At 37.4% G+C, this 18301-nt stretch overlaps 1 protein-coding gene across 3 annotated transcripts in view; it reads left to right on the top strand.

The window, feature by feature from the left end:
- LOC131041391 (uncharacterized) overlaps positions 1-18301 on the top strand; it is a 64125-nt gene that overhangs the window by 2969 nt on the left and 42855 nt on the right. For all 3 annotated transcript variants that reach the window (XM_057974447.2, XM_057974446.2, XM_059213856.1), the window contains one exon: positions 9920-10124. In XM_057974447.2, coding sequence (XP_057830430.2) covers positions 9920-10124 — 205 coding nt within the window. The remainder of the gene's footprint in view (positions 1-9919; positions 10125-18301) is intronic.

Raw genomic sequence — 18301 nt, 5'->3', positions numbered from 1 at the left:
AAGTTATAGATTCTGAACTATAGAATTAAGAGTATGGAAGCACCTCAACAAAAGCATTAGTGAAGATACTCTCGCTTCAGCCATGGTCATTTCTGCTGTCTATTTACAGTAAATTACAAAAGTTTAAAATCCAAACCGTGTTATGTGCCATAGAAAACCTAAAACCTTTGGGATGACTAGGATTACAAACAAGAATAATATCTTTAAATGGAGAATATAAATGCTCGAGCATCTACACAGTATCATATTAATGGAACTTGAAGTTTGGTTGGGCTTGGAATTTCTGACACTGCAGCCAACTCAGATTCGTCAAAAAAAAAGTTGGCCATAAATCAACAAATTTTATAACATGGAAAATAAAGGATTTCATAAATAAATGCTTTTCTTTTCAGCCCATGAGGATTTAGCTCCAAGTGCATACAATTATAATCGAATACCATAGCTTAAAACCTTGGGCTTTGCAATAACTTGGCTGACCCAGTTTAAAAAAACTTGTCTTGTTATCAAATTGGGCTATTTCTCGTTCCACATGCCTTCAAGTGATGTTCTTAAGCTAGACGGTGTCTTGTATGTTCCTGGTTTATTGAAAGAGTCTTCTTTCAGTTTCTTGCATAATAGATCTACTTTGTTGAACGACCATTATCCCATTCATTAATTGCATACGTGATAAACTTAGTGATGACGGCTTCTATCTCTCCTACGGAGACACTTGGCACACTTTCAATGTCGAACTCCACCAAGGTGATTTCTTCCTTGCTCTTGGAAAAGAAGTTCTCCCACTCCACCATCATTTCTTGTGTTTTCTTCATCGTGTTGGAGAATGAAGAAACATTTGAAAAATGTTCCTTGGAATACGAACCTACGAACAAGAATTCTTTCAGTTGGGATTTCAGGGAGTTCATTGTCACTCCATCTTCACTCAGCTTCTTTGCGAACAATGTTTCAATCCCGCTGATAATTTCTTCCTGCACCCTTTTAATCGAGTCTTTTAAAGTTGAAGGCTCCATGCTAAATTTTTCAAAGGTATTCCTTCTGGAGCAAACGGCGCAGAACTATTGGGAAAAGTCATAAATCTTGTTCTCCTGAATTACTTTCTCATCAATTTGTGTTTGCTTTGGAACTTTCATTAAAGCCTTGAGTTGCGGAATGGTTAAGTCTTGATAGATGCGAACATCTTCCCACAGACCTTCCGCTACCTCCAATCTGTTTAGAAGAGCAACAAATTTGGAATGAAGATGAGCCAAGTCTTCAATGAACTTTCCAGCTGCAGTAAAGACGTCTTCCACCCATTCCCTGGAACTTTGGGCCATTTCTTTGATTACTTCTGTGTCATCAACGACTTCCTTAGGGAGAGAGGAAGGAGGAACGAATGAGGGATTTGCTTCTTTGAGCGGGTGCTTGAGACTTCTAATGTATTCACATAAGGCCCTATTTTCTTCCTTCAGCCTTTTACATTTTGCCTTTGTTTTTTGCATCTTTTCTGTCATGGCCAAGGAAGATCCTTCGAAGTCTTCGATTATCTGCCCGATGGAAGCATGCCCTAGATCAACCTGTCTAATCACATAATCTTTTGGCATAATCTTATTCCCGTCTTTATCTACTGCAGGCTTAGCTATATGTAAGGTTCGAGATCTAGATTCATCCCTTACGACCTTGGAGAATTTCCGGGGAGCCTTCTTCTCTGTCGCTGATCCATTCTTTTTAACAGCTCTTCTAACTTCTGTGCTGGATCAATTTATTTTTCTGGCTCTCTTCTTAATCTATCCATCAACCAATCAGGATTGGGACTAGATTGACTATGAATTTCCATTTGCTTGTGCTCCTCCGATACTTCATTTATTTCCCCAAGGATGGCTTCCATGAAACTATCCTGGCGGGTTCTTCCTGACGAGGGGGAATTTCCTGTCTCTGACTTGCTGGTTGATTGGGTCTATGTGAAGTACTGATGCTGAGGATATCTTGTGCTAGAGCATTGTCAGGGATGTTGGCTGGAGGTGGATTTGCTGGATTCTCTTGTGAAAACATTTATACCTCCTGCACACTGGAAGAACTAGCTGGTGACTGCATCCTTTCTACCCTTGCTCTTTTTTGCAGTGGTTCTTCCTACTAAATTTCTTGCTAAATTTCCTGATGGAATTCCTATTGGACTTCTTGCTGAACATTCTTCCTTTTCACTATTCGCGGCCTTTTCGAAACATTCCTTCCTTTTCCTGGATCAGCCTCCTTTTGTTGAACTTCTCCTTCTTCACCTTGGGCTTGTGAATATCCTCCCGCAGCCTTCTTGTGGGAATCAAGATTTCCTATTAATTGGAAAGTCAGGGGGACATTTCCTTCTTTTAGGCTTCTTATATGCCGATCAACCCAATGTTTAGTAAATTTCAGAACCAGTCTGGCCAAAATATCCAGATCATCAATTTCGGGCTCCGACCAATCTGGAGGCTGAATGGGTTGATCTTTCACCTTTTCAAATTCAGGTTGCACTAAGTCTAAATCTTCCTTCACTTGATCCGGCACCTGTATTACTTCACCTACTCTGATTGTTTGCAAGGGCAGCCTGAAAAACATCTTCCGTCTGACATCAAAATCGTCCCTTACATCTTCCAACTAGTCCTCCAGGTGAAATTTGTGCAAAAACTTCACTCCAATAACCTTTCTGATTTTACGATATGGATCGTAGTGAGACTTGGTGGTGTAATATGCCAAGCGGTAAAATGCCAATTCTTCAATTGCCTTCTCAGCTGTTGCCAAGTTCGGGCACACTTTCACATAGTCCTCGAGGACGATTGGGAATTCAATAGACAACTTCTTTTTCTTCTTCTGAATTTGATCATAAGCTGTCAACTGCCTCATAAGTTCTAACAGTATTAGTTTGTCAGATGGATACTGTGTGGCTGGAAAGCGAAACCCTGTGTCCTGATATATGTGAATTTTGGAAATTGCAAAAGGTGGCCCCAAATTGCTGCACTAGAGCCTTCGCTTGTGGCGACACTCTCATGTGGAGCTCATTCTGCATGAATTTGGTCAGGTACATAGTGAAAGCGTCATTCACCAACTTGAAAGAATTAGTATTGTAGAGGTGCAACTGAGGATAATTCTCATGAACTTTTAGCTGTGTCGGTCCGCAACCCATAACTCCTTTTCCAGGCAAACCATTAAAGCCTCCCATCCTTGCAAGAATGTAAATTACATAGGAGTTCATGTAGAAGGATTGGGACTTCTTTTCTTTCAAATCTTTCAGCTGTTCATGGACGTAGTGGATGATTAACCTGGTCCAGTCCCCCCAACCCATTGGAATTCATAACCTCGCCGATGTAGAAAAACATCCATGGCTCAAAATTACTGGTATGTGGACACCCCATTATCATGCTCAGCATTATTATTAGGTCCACATATTCCTGTTTGAATTCGAAGATAGTGAGTGTCTTTGGCATTTTGGAGATGTGCGGTCTAGGCCTTAGTAACCAATGCTTGTTGATAGTCTCTGCACAATATTGCCTTAGCTCCATTCATGGTCCGGTAAGTCATTGAATGATGTGAAGGAATTCTGAAGGCTTCACCAATTGATTCCGGAGTCAAAGTGGCTAACAACTTACCACTTGATGTTGAAATTGTCCTCCTTTCCGGATTGTAGTGTTTTGCAAATTCCATGATCAAGTTTGGACACTGGATTGAAGGAGGAAAACTGGCTGCCGCAACAATTCCACTTCTGACTATCTTTGAAACTATGGGAGATGGACTATGCTTTGCTGTTCCAAACATCCCGATCTTGAAAGCATCCAAGTTAAATGTTCCTAAATTTGTATCACTGATCTCCTTCCATTTGGACACCATTTGGGATCCAGAAAGAATCCCTTCAGCTCTGCTTTTATCTGTATGACCTTTTCACCTCTTCTCCAACTCTTCTTTCTTGAAACTTGCACGTGAGAAATGAAATGTATCTTCATACTTATATAGAGTTTCTCCTATGTGCTGCTAAGTTTTAGGGAATCAAATTTGGCAATCGCATTAATTATGCGTCATACTTTCCCTTCCACCACGCCATGCAAATGGAATTTTCCTTGTAGTTGAGTTCAAATTTGGAAATTTGTCTTAATGCATTAGGTCATGCACCATACTTAGAATATTCCTTGCCAACTCACGAACTTTCCATTTTTTCAAATTTTGGATGGATTTTGGAAGATTCTTCAAGATTCACCTAATCCATCCACTTGGCTTGACTTTTCTTGCTCTGGAGGGAATTTTCCACGCTTTTCAACCATCTCCTATTTTTTAGGAATTTTCCTAAAATTTAGGACTCGGCTCCACAAGAGAGAGAATTCTCACTAGTCTAAGTTTGCAAAAATTTTCGGATTCCGACGAGATTTGGTGTCTAAAATTAGATATTTCAAATTTTTTACCGAGGGGATTTCTGCTTTTCATTCATCCTTGACCCCTGGATGTTCATGCCTTAGAAGATTTCCTGAATTTTCAAACTTAAGCGTGGAATTCACTTTGTGAAGGAATCCTTGATGAATTCATTTCTTTGATTTTCCTTCATCTCTCTTGTTTGGCGCCTTACTCCATCATTAGGCGTTGAAGACACCTAGGCGTGGAATTCATGACTTCTACTATTTTCCATGCATTATCCATTTTGGCGCCCTATCCAGAACTAGGGCGGAATTTTCACCAAGGCAAGGAAATTCCATTTTTCATGCTTTCCATGAGCATGAGGTTTTAGCGCCCAAGCTCCTTCTAGGGTGCTATTTGCATGTGCTTGAGGAATTCTATCTTTGGGAGTTTTTCCATGACTTCCTCCCTTTAGCACCCATCTTTGCCTTAGGGTGCTAATTTGCATGCATCATGGAATTCATCCGTGTTTCGATTTCTCCAAGACCCCCTTCTTCGAGCGCTTTGATCATGGTTTGGGCACTAATTCTCCATGAAGGAGGAATTCATTGACTTGGGGAATTTTCATTCATCTCTTGAATTTGGCGCCCTGAACTCCACATGGGCGCTATTCTTACTTGGTCAAGGAATTTGACCAATTTTGGATTTTCCCTGGAGTCTTCACTTAAGCGCCCCTACATGGATTTGGGTGTGGATTTTACTTAGCCAAGGAATTTCACCCGTTCCTTTCCACACTTTGCCAATTTGATCATTCTTGGAATGAAATGCGATTTTAGGAGAATTGAAGAAATTTCCTGAATTTAGATGATTTTTAAGCTTTCCATTTCTGGACTGATTCCCACACTTAGTCAAATTCTGCTTACTCTGTCTGCTTTTCAAATCTTCCGAATTTAGAAATAATCGTGAATGCTCAAATCTTCATCGTTTGTCTGAATGGTCCTGTGAAAAATGAACTTTCCAAAAATAGAAACATGTTCGAGTTAGATCCCAAAATAGAAACTTACTAAAAATAGTAAGTTTGATTTTTGGCAAAATGAAGACATTCCAGGAGGCAGTAACATACTAAAAATAGTAAGTTTGATTTTTGGCAAAATGAAGACATTCCAGGAGGCAGTAACATCCCTAAAAAATAGGAACTTTCTAAAAATAGAAAGTTGCTCTGATTTTGCTCAAATTTCACTGGGAGGTTCCTTGAAGGGTCCTGATTCCAGTTCTAAGTTCAGTTTTTCCAAAACCCTAAAAGAAACCCCTAAAATCTAGGACTGAAGGTAGAAACTCTAAAACTGACAAAACGAGCCCTAGACTTAACCAAATTAGCTCAAACGAAAAGCAGACTTGACCATTTCGATCCCCAAACACTTGCAAAGTAGAGAGATTGGAGAGATTGCGACCAAAAGACCCAAAAACGAAAACCAAAGACCGAGAGGGCCTAAAAAGTAGGGGGTCCCCATTTGCAATGGAGCGATGTGTGATTAGGTCACAACAAGACCTTTTTACTGTATGAAGAGATTACCCATGGAACATTTTTAGGATGTTTGTATTAGAGAATAACAATAAGGTATAATTTGGGCTGACAAAATTTATTGGTATGATCTGTAAAAACTAGTGTCATTTTCAGTTCATCTATGGTCAGGGCTTTGAAAGTTCAATACTAAATTGTTCACTTAATAGTTTGTACAGAGCTGGTATTGCAAGAGGAACTGAAACATTGTATGCAGTGCCACTGTAACTCAGGATTTATGGTGACCCCTGTTATGGTAGTTGTTTGAAGTACTCAAGACAAACAGCAAGACTACTAAGACTTGAGATGTCATGCTCTGCCATGAAAACATTGTTTTTACAGAATTTGCAGCCATTAGCAAACCCTTAAAATCGCAGACTATTTATACTGAAACTGGGCAATAACAAATTATTGGAGGCTGACCTCATTCAAGGAAATGATACCCAAGGCTGACCAGTGAAAGGAAAATATAATTATTAAATTTAAGGTAATGATAGCAGTATGTTCAAGGACGACCCAGAATAAAAGAATTAAAGATGGCAGCGATTATTTTAAGAGGGCTGCTGAGTGGGATTAATCAAGGATTATTGAGGGGAAGCAAACAACATATAAAAGGCAGTGATTAATAGTTAAGGGGTGTATCCCTTGTAGAGGATTTGATGTTAATAAAAGGTGCGACTTTTCCCCTCCCACAATGATAGATATAAAAAGGTGAGATGGGACTAAATTATGAGGGCATCAAGGAATGAATGAATTCAGCAGAAATAAGAATAAATATCAATCAAAGTGGAAGTTGGAAAATAAAAAGGAAATTGAGTCATAAAAGGCAGAAATAAATATTGTCTTCAGCAATAATAATATTGTGAGATAAGTTACCGATAATTTTTTTTTGTTGTGAGATAAGTTTAAGAATAATATTAGATTACAAATAAATAGATGCACAGATATACCTTGCAGAAATTAAGTGATTGGTAATTGTAAGTAATTTAATTGTATTTCTTTTTATGAGTATTTAATAGCAAATTCCTATAGGAAATCAGTTTTGAATTTTTTAGAAATGGCTTACAAATAGAATTAATGATTGGCCTTTCAAGTTCACAAGATATCAAGCATGCCACCCCGAGATGGATGGATGAGAAATCCTGCCATGCTCATGGGCTCAGGGGTGTTGAGGACTAGAAATAAAATCATGCCTTTGGGCTTGAGGATCTTATCAAGCACACCACCCTGAGGTGGATGGTCCAAAAATCCTGCCATTCTCATGAGCTGCGAGGTGAATGAGTGCTCCTAGGCTTGATTATGGAGGACGACCAGCCTCCAAGGTGGATTCAGGGATTGAGTGAACCTGAGATCCTAGCATGTTCGTGGGCCAGGAGGTGAACAAGTGCTCTTGGGCATGATGGTCTTCTCAAGTATGCTACCCCAAGATGGATGGATAGGGAAATCACCCATGCTCTCACAATACAGGGACAACTGTCCTTGAGGTTGCGGTTTGCAAACATTTCCAATGAATTCCTAATACAATTACTACAGGAATATGCCTTGGAATAATTATTAACGCTATTGAGGTACTTTGATTTAAATGGATGGATGCTCATAGGGATTTATATGTTATCGTGAAATCTTGATATTTAATGTTAATACTTTGTAAATTGAAATGTTATCACATATTCTTACTTCCTAATGATTATTAATGAATATTGTTTGTAGTACCTAAACCAGGATCATCTTATATAGTGCATTATGATTGATAATATTGTTGAAGTTATACTTGTAAATGAATTGCATTCTTCAACTTAAGTTGGAATTGTTATTTTAGGGCAAATTTCAGGAAGATTCCAAGAAGGGACATTACATGAGACTATAAGGATTTGGTTAATTCATTCACCATAAAGTGGTAGCTTATAGCCTTTTCGTGATGGCAGTTTATACTCGAATTGGCTTGCTGTGTGAATAATGTCCTTTTGGTGGTTCAAATTAAAATAACAATTGTATTTTATAGCATGCTCTGCTATAGCTTCAATTTTTAAGGTACTATGAATAACCATTTTATGGTCAAGTACTTATTTGATTTTTAATTGGTATACTTTAGTTATGCCATTACGAATAATTGTGACAAATGCAGTTTAGGAGGCATTACCTGTTCTAAAAGTAAATTTTATGTATGGGGCCATGTAGTTCCTATATTCACTTGTTTAGAGAGTGATTTTTATAAATGTTTGGTATCCAAGAATTCCATCCAACACATACATTCCATATTGTGTTTTGAAGTGCAGCCAATTCCACTCAAAAGATCAGTTATGTCATCAAGATCTCTCTCTCTCTCTCTCACACACACACACACATACATACAGTCAGAGAGAGAGAGAGAGAGAGAGAGAGAGAGAGAGAGTGGGGTACCATTTATTTTGGAAAAAATGTTTGTCCTCTTATAATCTATAAGTAAAAATGACTGTATGTTCCAAATAAAAAACTAAGTTTTTACTAATTCATTTAGGGTTTCTTGTGTGTGACTGGAAGCTGATCTATCTTGCCAATTGAAAGTGTTGCATTAAAACAATGTAGTACAAAAATAAGCTAAGGTAGGAGTCTAGGACACAATAACGTGTTTCTCAACAATCAGGCCTAAAACATCTAGGTTTAAAAAGAGGCCTGCAAAAAAGGCTTTTATAAATGCTTAAAGCTTTGGGTTGCATATGCTGATATAACTTTTAGACTAGAAAAAACTCAAAACAAAAAATTGATAGGTTTTAACAACGTTTGGAATATTGATTAAAAAGTGAGCTATTTTATTATGAAGCCTATAGATGGACACTCCTAAAATAATATCTTGGGAAGAAAGAATATGCAAGATGTTTAATTTAAATGAAAATGATGCTTTTTTCCTCTAAACATGTATTTTAGACGATGATGGTAGACAAACACATGGATATATGCTATTATAACCTGGTTTCTGAATTTTTAAACCAGAACAGTGAGAGAAAAAATATTTACAACTGTTTGAACAGTGAATATAAAATTCAGGTAATGAAACAGGGTTTCTTCTCCTGTAAAACTATTTGAATTTAATAAATATATAATCATTTCAATATTAATTTTTAAATACTAAAAATATTTCAGTTGGTAGGTCTTTACATACAAGTGCCCATGAGCTTTACACAATCACATATATATGCTGTTACTCGTAGTTAAAAGTTTATGACTGTCATGAGTGTCATTTGAGTTCTCGAGTATTATAATTTTTTTTAAGATGTGGCATTGCATAACCTTCACCACTTAAGCCAATTCCAGATATAGCTCTAATTTCATTACAATTGTACTTGACTCAAATAATGATTACAAGCATGACGAATTATCGTTGTGTGGATTTCCTATTGGAGTGATGCTATCTGGTCAAAATCCTTGCGGCTCATCATGGTTTCCCATTTGCCTGATGCTTCTTCTAATTGACATGCACGATTGTCACTTCTATATCTGGCTCTATCTCAAATTCTTCCCCCATTAAGCCTTTTTTCTCCCTTCTAGGGACCATGATTGCAATCTCACCTACAGATTTTTGAATTTTTCTCATTGAGATTCTGATGCCTGAAGATGGTTGCATGAACTAAAAATTAAAAGTGACCAATTTTATTGGTTTTGTAAAATTGTTTGTCCATGTACAATGAGGTTTTAAACATGAAGGGCAATGTCTGAATACTTCTAATATTAGGAAAGGTGTTTTCTTATGTTGTTTGGATTGTAATCACATCTACAAATTGGATGGATGATGCTGGCGGGTCTTTTTTGGTCACTCCCCTATAGCGCTTGGGACTTTCTTCCATGTTGCTCTTGGTTTCTTGAGAGTATTTACATACAAGTTGAATCTGTCTGCATTTTTATGTTCTTGTTCTCAATGTTAGCATAGTTATATTGCTACCATTGTTTAAAGTTACGCCATACAGTTTTTGTATAAGGATTGATTTTCTTTGAGAAAGGGCCTAGATGATTTGCATAACTGTGAAATTGATAAAATGTTACTACCCTTTTGAACAGGCTATAAGTACTTGGTTGGGAGATAGCAGAACAGGTTCGAATGGCTGTCATGTACCTTCTTATAACATTTCCGATGATAAACAAATTCATAGTTGGACCGGAAATGCCCAAAGGAGGATTCAAAGGTCACAATATTTCATCCAACATAGTCGTTTACACCTTGTACGAATAGCTTCAGCGATTCTTCTGACACTAGGCCTAGTTGGTATGTGTTGATATTTTATGGTACTTTTCGATTTATAATAAGTGTCATCTGCCAAATTTTTTCATGCTCCGATATATATTTTTTCTATAGATAACAACAATTTGATTGGTGCTGCTAGCTGTTGTAAATTTTTCTTATCATGTGAATCTATAAATATGGATAGTCAGGCAGTCTTGGTTGGTTGTTTGTTAAGCTTTAGAAAAATTCAAGTAGACTAAATTGTGAGGAGATTTGTGACTCGAGCTTTTCAAATTAACTTAGATGATAGATTCCTTGAATTCCTAAGAAATCAGGAGAAAAGTCTGTCCATTGAAGAAGAATTTTTGGAAGAATTAGTTAACAAAAGCATAAAGAAATTAAGGAGAGAAGAAATAGAAAAAGAAAATAGGGCCATGCTTAACTTAGGAGAAGAATTATTTCTATTAGCTAATCAGATGTCATTAACATATAAGAAAATGAAAAGGTGCTACGAAGAGTCACAATAAAATGTTCCCTTTGGGATGATCCTAAATATTGACCTAAAATCATAAGCTCAAGACAAACTTTCTAGTTAACAATTTCCTTTTCAACATTAACTATGGTGTAAACTCTGCAATAACGTTAGCCAATATTTGAAATGTAATTCATAAGACCAATTAGGGATCTAATAGCATACAAATGTTCAATTATACTAATAATCATTTGCAATATCCCTTAAATTAAATAGCATTCCGTAATTAAGTCATATAATGTTCATTGAACTTAAAGTAAATAGGCAATCAACATCACATACTTAAATCTACAATTTTCTTCTAGAATACAACGATAATAGGTGTTGATTGAGGGAAGCATGATAGGGTGCCGAAAACATCCCTTGCACTAAGCCCAAGGGCAGAACACCACACCCCCTTGGCCCACAAGTGGCATGAATGTCATCCATCCAACATGGGGTGGTCTACTTAGGGGGAGAGTCTATATCTGCCCTACCTATTCGTGTCACCTTATTAACCCACATATGATTGTATCTATTCTTAATTCTCTTCCAACAATCAACCATTTTAGAGGTTGGAGAGGAAACCGCAATAGGGCTCGCAAAGCATTCCTCTTATCTAAGTCTAAGGGCGGGATACAACCCCCTTGGCCCCCAAGTGGCAAAAATGTCATCCATCCAACATGGGGTGGTCTACTTAGTAGGGGATCTCGTATCTACTTTTCCTCGTATTTTCTTACTAACCATGATGATTGTTTGTAGGAGAAAAGTAATTATAATAGATAAATTAAGAATCTAGATTGATAGCATTTCAGATTATTAACTATGCCAAAATATGTAAGCGATTATATGTTAAACAACATCATCCTAATGCATAGACTGCTGTATCTTGAAATGGAGACCGTTTATATCCATGATTGATCTGTTCGAATTCTTTGATGGAGCTTTCCATTCCTTTATACTTTCATATTTTATTGAGGAGACATATCTCTTTGGAAAGAGAAGTGCAATTATAGGGTCATATCTCATCACTGCTGCTTATTGTTTAAATCAGATCTGCACTTCCGGTTATAGATAAAATGCTGCTTTTCCAATCACTCCATTCCCCCTTTCTCAATTGAATTGATCTCCTCTTTTATATCTTCAATTGTGGGAAGTCACACCTGTTCATAAGAAATGAGTCATCACTCTTGAGTACTGACTTTTGAGAATAATTAGTTATTTTCAAACTGATGATTGTGATAAAGACACACCAGATGTTGAGAGGGGGGGTGAATCAGCATAAACTAAAATTTCAAACTCCAACAAATTTATTTCAAGCATCCACTTCAAAGAGCATCAAATGAAGACATTATAAAATCATTCACATCAATCACACACAAACAGCAATATTTTATGCGTGGCGAACTGGGAAAAACCACGGTGAGCGCCAGCTCACAGAAATGATCCACTATATAGAAATGTTTTACAATAGGGAGGTCACTAATCCGGACTTGCAGACCAAGGTTAATTGCTCCTGGGGCAAGATACAAAAATGACTTGCTAACCTGATCCTAACTACAACAGGGCAAGATATAGTATTACAATTTGTAGATAAGAAACTGTATGAATAAAGACATCTCAGTATGCTGATCATAGTTTTTTTTATAGCACAAATTTTGACCTGACTGAAATAAGCTGACCTCCAATTCTCCAGATCTCAATCTATGTATCAACTGTCACCTCTGTATTACAATGCCTTTTGATATAGCAACATCGCTTATATTGCCATTCTTGCATTAAGTCGCACGCACATACTCTATTGTATTCCACACACACACACACACATATCAATCTGGAACAAAAGCATCTTCATCAAGTTGGCCTAAAGAAATTGTAACATGTATGCACATCTCTGTCCCAAAATATACATCCAGACCAAAAATATGAAATGCATGGAGCTTAATCCGGACCAAAACTGAAAACAAACGTGTAACTCCAGACCAAAAGGAACAACTAGATCATAAATCAATACATGAAAGTGTTTTCTGTAAACTCAGAAGACAATATCTATACACAAACTTATGCGGATCAAAATACAAACGCACTGGACCAACTTCAGACCAAAACACAGCTTCCGGACCCAAAATCCTACTTCCGGATCAGAATGGTTGACATCAATGACAAGATAAAGACATTTGTAACCGATTGCTGATCTAATTTCTGAATTGATCCTCCTTTTATATATTCAATGGTGGAAGGGGTGACCCTTGCAAAGTGATGCACCTCTTCCAAACTAAACACTGCCCTAGCCACTGCCCTTAATGGTTACTAGTTGGCCCTTCCAAATAAATATCCTTAAACTAGTTGGCTCCCCCTCTTCAATAGAGTTCTAATAGTTAAACTCTTTAGTCTTAGCCTCTGGTCGGTCCTTCACAATTCTCTCTTGGTCAGCTTCATTTTCTATCGTTGTTGGTAATTAATTCCCTCTTTCCTTGGTTGGCCTCTTACAAGGAAAGCTATTATAATTTCTCTGTTTTACTTATAAGGCTGTGATTTGTTTATTAATGTAGTGTTCAGCATGGCAGTATAATATATTCTTAATATGTTTTACCTTTCTTCTTACTGGGGGCATGACACACAACCTCCGAATCAGGACCCATTCCCTATGCCATACAAAACTAGGAAGATATCAATTGAAGATACCACATAAAGAAGAAAAGAGCAAGCAAGAAGACATGACAGTAGATTGGGGAGAGATTTTGGGAAAATAATACTTTGAGATAAAGTTAGCAAGGGATAAGGGCAGAGAACATAAGCCTGCTATGGCTATAATATTTATGATAATAATAAATGATTAATCAAACACCGATTAATATCGGGTTATATGTGCTCCGATATATATCGGGTGGCATGATAAAGTTTACCGATAGTTATTAGTTGTTAAGCATACGCCGATAGTTATCGGCTGTTAAGGCTAAACACATGCCGATAGTTATCGGCTGTTAGGATTATGCAAACACGGATAGTCATCGGGTGTTAAAGTATTTACATAGTTGACATTAGTAATGAACATGCATTGTTTGGTATTAACAAAGAGGCCCGATCAAGTAATGTCTTGATCGGTCATGACCGATCAAGGCATTGCTTGATCGTACCCCACTTGTTATATACATATAATGAATGACATTCGTGAGATAGGACATAGAAAATAACAAATTCTCCTCTCACCTGCCACAAAGAGAAGATAGTCAGATTCATATATTAATTCAGTAATACATAGAACACGATCATTTTAAATAGAATATAACTTGCATATTGAATGTAAATTGAACATCATCTACATGGTATTAGAGCTATAGTTAAATTGAACCTGAGGCTGTTCAATTTTACGTAAAATTCAAATCAAGCATATATTCAAAATCACAATTCTATCAATGGCTAGCGCTATCAGATTTGAAGACAGGCTTGCAGGAGGTGATGACTTCTCCGCATGGAAATTCAGAATTCAAATGATTCTAAAAGAAAATAAAGTTGAAACATTTGTAAAAACTGAAACTGAAGAACCTGAGACTGAACCTGACAAAGCAATCTGGAGAGAAGGAAATGATAAAGCTATCAAAATCATAGTTGATGGAGTGAGGAACAACATTATGCCCATTATAAGGAAACATGAAACAACCTTCAATATGTTCAAAGCACTTGAAGATGCATTTGAGATATCTAATGCTAGTAGAACCTTGGCTCTAAAAAGAGAGATAAATCACATAGGCACGACAAAAAGAGAATTAGTCAATGCCTACTTCATGCGAATATCTGCCCTAAGGGATGAATTGACAACCCTTGGATATGAGATCCAAAGCAAAGAATTAACCCTCATTGCTCTAGATGGGTTGCCTAGCATATGGGAAACATTCGTCCAAGGCATCAGTGCAAGGGATAACTTTCCAATGTTTGATAGGCTGAAGGCTGATTGTCTCGAAGAGGAATCAAGGCAAAATAAGAAAGGGATCAAACATAAGAATATAGATGAAGATCTCCAAGTTCTTAATACGAACTCAAATAAGAAAGGCAAGCAGAAGCAATTCAGAAAGAGAAAAGGGCGTCATGGCAAAAACTCCTTCAAGAAAGACCTTTCTCAAATTCAGTGTTACAGATGTGACAAATTTGGGCACTATGTTGCCAAATGTCCAGAAAGAGCTAAACAAGCCACATTTGCCAAAGCAAGAAAATCCAAAAGGGAAGAAGACTCCGAGAAGTATGTACTCTATTCAGCACTAACAAATCATGCATCAAACAAAGTGAACTCCTGGGTGATCGACAGTGGCTCATCCAGACACATCACAGGATTCAGAGAAGTACTAGACTCCATGAAAGAAGAGAATGATGAGGAAGTAACTATCGGAGACAATTCTACACACCCTGTCAAAGGAGTTGGAATCTGCACCATCAAACTAAAGTCGGGTGTTTCATTACAACTTAAAGGAGTGCTATATGTTCCAGGTATCAAAAGAAATCTAGACTCAATATCAGCACTGAAGGACAATGGATACAAAGTAACCTTCATGGACAACAAAGTACTGACTTGGCCAAAGAACTCATCCATCAAGAAAGCTAAAACAATTGGTCAAAGACAAGGCTATTTGTATGAGCTATGTATAGAACCCAACTTAGCCCTAATTCATGAGACCACAGATGCAAATTAAATTTGGCACAGAAGACTAGGCCACCTAAATTTTAGAGTTTTATCATCAATGGGGAACCTTGTCACAGGTCTACCCAAGTTAAAGCAATATCATTCAGGGGCATGCACAGGATGTGCCCTAGGTAAGAATACTAAGGGTGCTTTTCAGAGTAGTACTAGGAAAACAAGTAAAATTTTATAGTTAGTTCATTCTGATGTATGTGGACCTATGTCCGTACCTTCATTGGGGGGATTTTTGTATTATATAATTTTTGTTGATGACTACTCTAGGAAAACTTGGATCTACTTTCTGAAATGTAAAGAATTAGAAGAGATCCTTAATAGGTTTAAAGAATTCAAATCAGTAACAGAGAACTACTCAGGGAATAAAATTAAAACCCTAAGAACTGACAATGGGGGGGAATACACATCAGAATTATTTAAAGAGTTTTGTAAAAATTCAGTGATTAAGAGGGAGTTAACAATACCCTATAACCCTCAACAAAATGGGATAGCTGAAAGAAAAAATAGGACAATCGTTGAAGCTGTCAAAGCTATGATTCTTGATCAGAATCTAAATATCAATCTTTGGGCAGAAGCAACTAGCACTGCTGTATATATTCAAAACAGATGTCCCCACTTTCATCTTGAAGATAAAACCCCTGAGGAAGTCTTTACTAAATCAAAACCTGATATCAGCCACCTTAGGATATTTGGATGCCCTGTCTATATTCATGTACCTAAGGAGAAAAGATTAAAACTAGAGCCTTCTGGAAAAAGGGGAATCTTTGTAGGATATAGTGAAACCTCCAAAACTTACAGGATCTATATACCTGGCCAAAAGAATATTGAACTAAGCAGGGATGTGATCTTTGAAGAAGACTTAGCCTTCAAAAGAGCCCAAAGCTCTCTAAACTCTGAAGTCTATATACCCACCCCTAGCATAGATAGAGATCCTACTCCCGAGCTTCAGAGGGAGAATCCTGAGGAAACTATAAGTGAAACTCAAAGTCCACCTAGAGAAAACCTCAAGAAAAGACCACTATGGGCCACCAAAACTGTAGAAGAAGCTCAGAAGTTTGTTGCTCCTTCAGGGACCTTCAGGGAAAGCAAAAGGCCCAACAGATTCACTAGCTATGTTGCCCTTATAAGTAATCTCTCTAAAGTCGAACCAAACAATGTATCACAGGCTCTTGAACATCAAGTATGGAAGGATGTCATGTCTGAAGAGTATCGGTCCATTATGAAAAATGATGTTTGGGAGATTGTTCCTAGGCCAACTAAGAAATCTGTTGTTTCATCTAAATGGCTTTTTAAGATTAAACATGCTGCAGATGGTAGTATTGAAAAACACAAGGCTAGATTTGTAGCTAGAGGTTTCTCTCAAAGGGAAGGGATAGATTATGAAGAAACTACTGCACCAGTTGCCAGATATACATCAGCAAGAGCTATATTAGCCATTGCAGCATCTAAGGGGTGGAAGGTACACTAGATGGATGTTAAGACAACATTTCTAAATGGTGAGATCTCAGAAGAAGTCTACCTAGAGCAACCTGAAGGGTTTGAAGTCTATGATGCAGAGTCTCATGTGTTTAGACTCAAGAAAGCTCTCTATGGGCTTAAACAGGCTCCCAGGGCCTGGTATGAAAGAATTGACACCTATCTCTCAGGACTAGGTTTCTCTAAGAATGATGCAGATCCTAATCTCTACTACAAAATAAATAAAGGTGATATGCTAATATTGATTTTATATGTTGATGACTTTTTAATCACAGGAAATGATCATCTAATAGATCAATGCAAGAAAGATCTATCCAAAGAATTTAACATGAAGGACTTGGGACTCCTTCATTACTTCCTAGGATTGGAAGTATGGCAAAATTCTGACAGCATTATACTAAACCAAGGGAAGTATACCTTAGATATATTGAAGAAATTCGGAATGCTGAACTGTAGGCCCATGACCGCTCCTATGGAAACCAATTTACATAAACTTAAAGAAGTAGCAGTAGAGTCACAACCCACTGACTCTACTCATTACAGACAGATAATTGGGTCCCTGATGTACTTGGTGAATACAAGGCCAGATATCTATTATGCAGTTAATGCCTTAAGTCAGTTCATGTGTGAACCCAAGGAGATACACCTGGTTGCAGTAAAGCACATCATGAGATACCTACAAGGTACTCTAAACCTTGGTCTCAAATATGAGAAAGTTGACATAAACCTCCATGGATTTACAAATTCAGATTGGGCTGTTAAGTGTAACTGACAGAAAAAGCACTTCAGGGTGTTGCTTCAGTCTAGGTTCAGCCATGATATCTTGGATCAGCAGGAAGCAGTCTTCAGTAGCTCAAAGCTCCGCCGAGGTAGAATACATTGCAGCTTCTATGGCTGCCCGAGAAGCAGTATGGCTTAGGAAGTTGCTTGTGGGGTTGTTTGGAGAGCCTATGAAACCCACTGTTATACATTGTGACAATCAGAGCTGCATAAAACTTTCAGTGAATCCAGTGTTCCATGATAGATCCAAGCATATTGAGATTCCATACCACTATGTGCGAGATATGGTAGACAAGAATGTGATCCAATTAGAATATGTTTGTACAGGAGATCAAACTGCAGATATTTTGACCAAACCTCTTTCCAAAGTGAAGGTTGATCACTTCAAAAAAGGTTTAGGTATGATAGAAAGGTAATTTGCTTTGTAATTTGTATTTTGCATATCAATAAGATGTTTAATGTGTAAACTTCTTGTCATGATAGGACATTTTGGATTTTTATCCCCTGAATTCTTATCTAAGAGGTGACGATCTCTCAAGATAATGAACACTTGTATGGAGACATTATAAGGTGACGATCTCATAATGTCCAAACCAGTTATCATGTTGGATCTCTGGTGTGTCATGGATGTGCCATGATTGTGCTGTGATAAAACATTTGTATGAAGTGTTAGTGCACATATCACAACTTGGATAAGATGAGAAGTGAATCCTCCTCATATGATTATCCTTAAGTATTGCGTGTTTAGGCAATATTGATATCACA

The sequence above is a fragment of the Cryptomeria japonica genome, chromosome 11 (genome assembly GCF_030272615.1).
Source record: "Cryptomeria japonica chromosome 11, Sugi_1.0, whole genome shotgun sequence".
Taxonomy (NCBI): Eukaryota; Viridiplantae; Streptophyta; class Pinopsida; order Cupressales; family Cupressaceae; genus Cryptomeria; species Cryptomeria japonica.
This window is presented reverse-complemented; position numbering and strand designations above follow the sequence as displayed.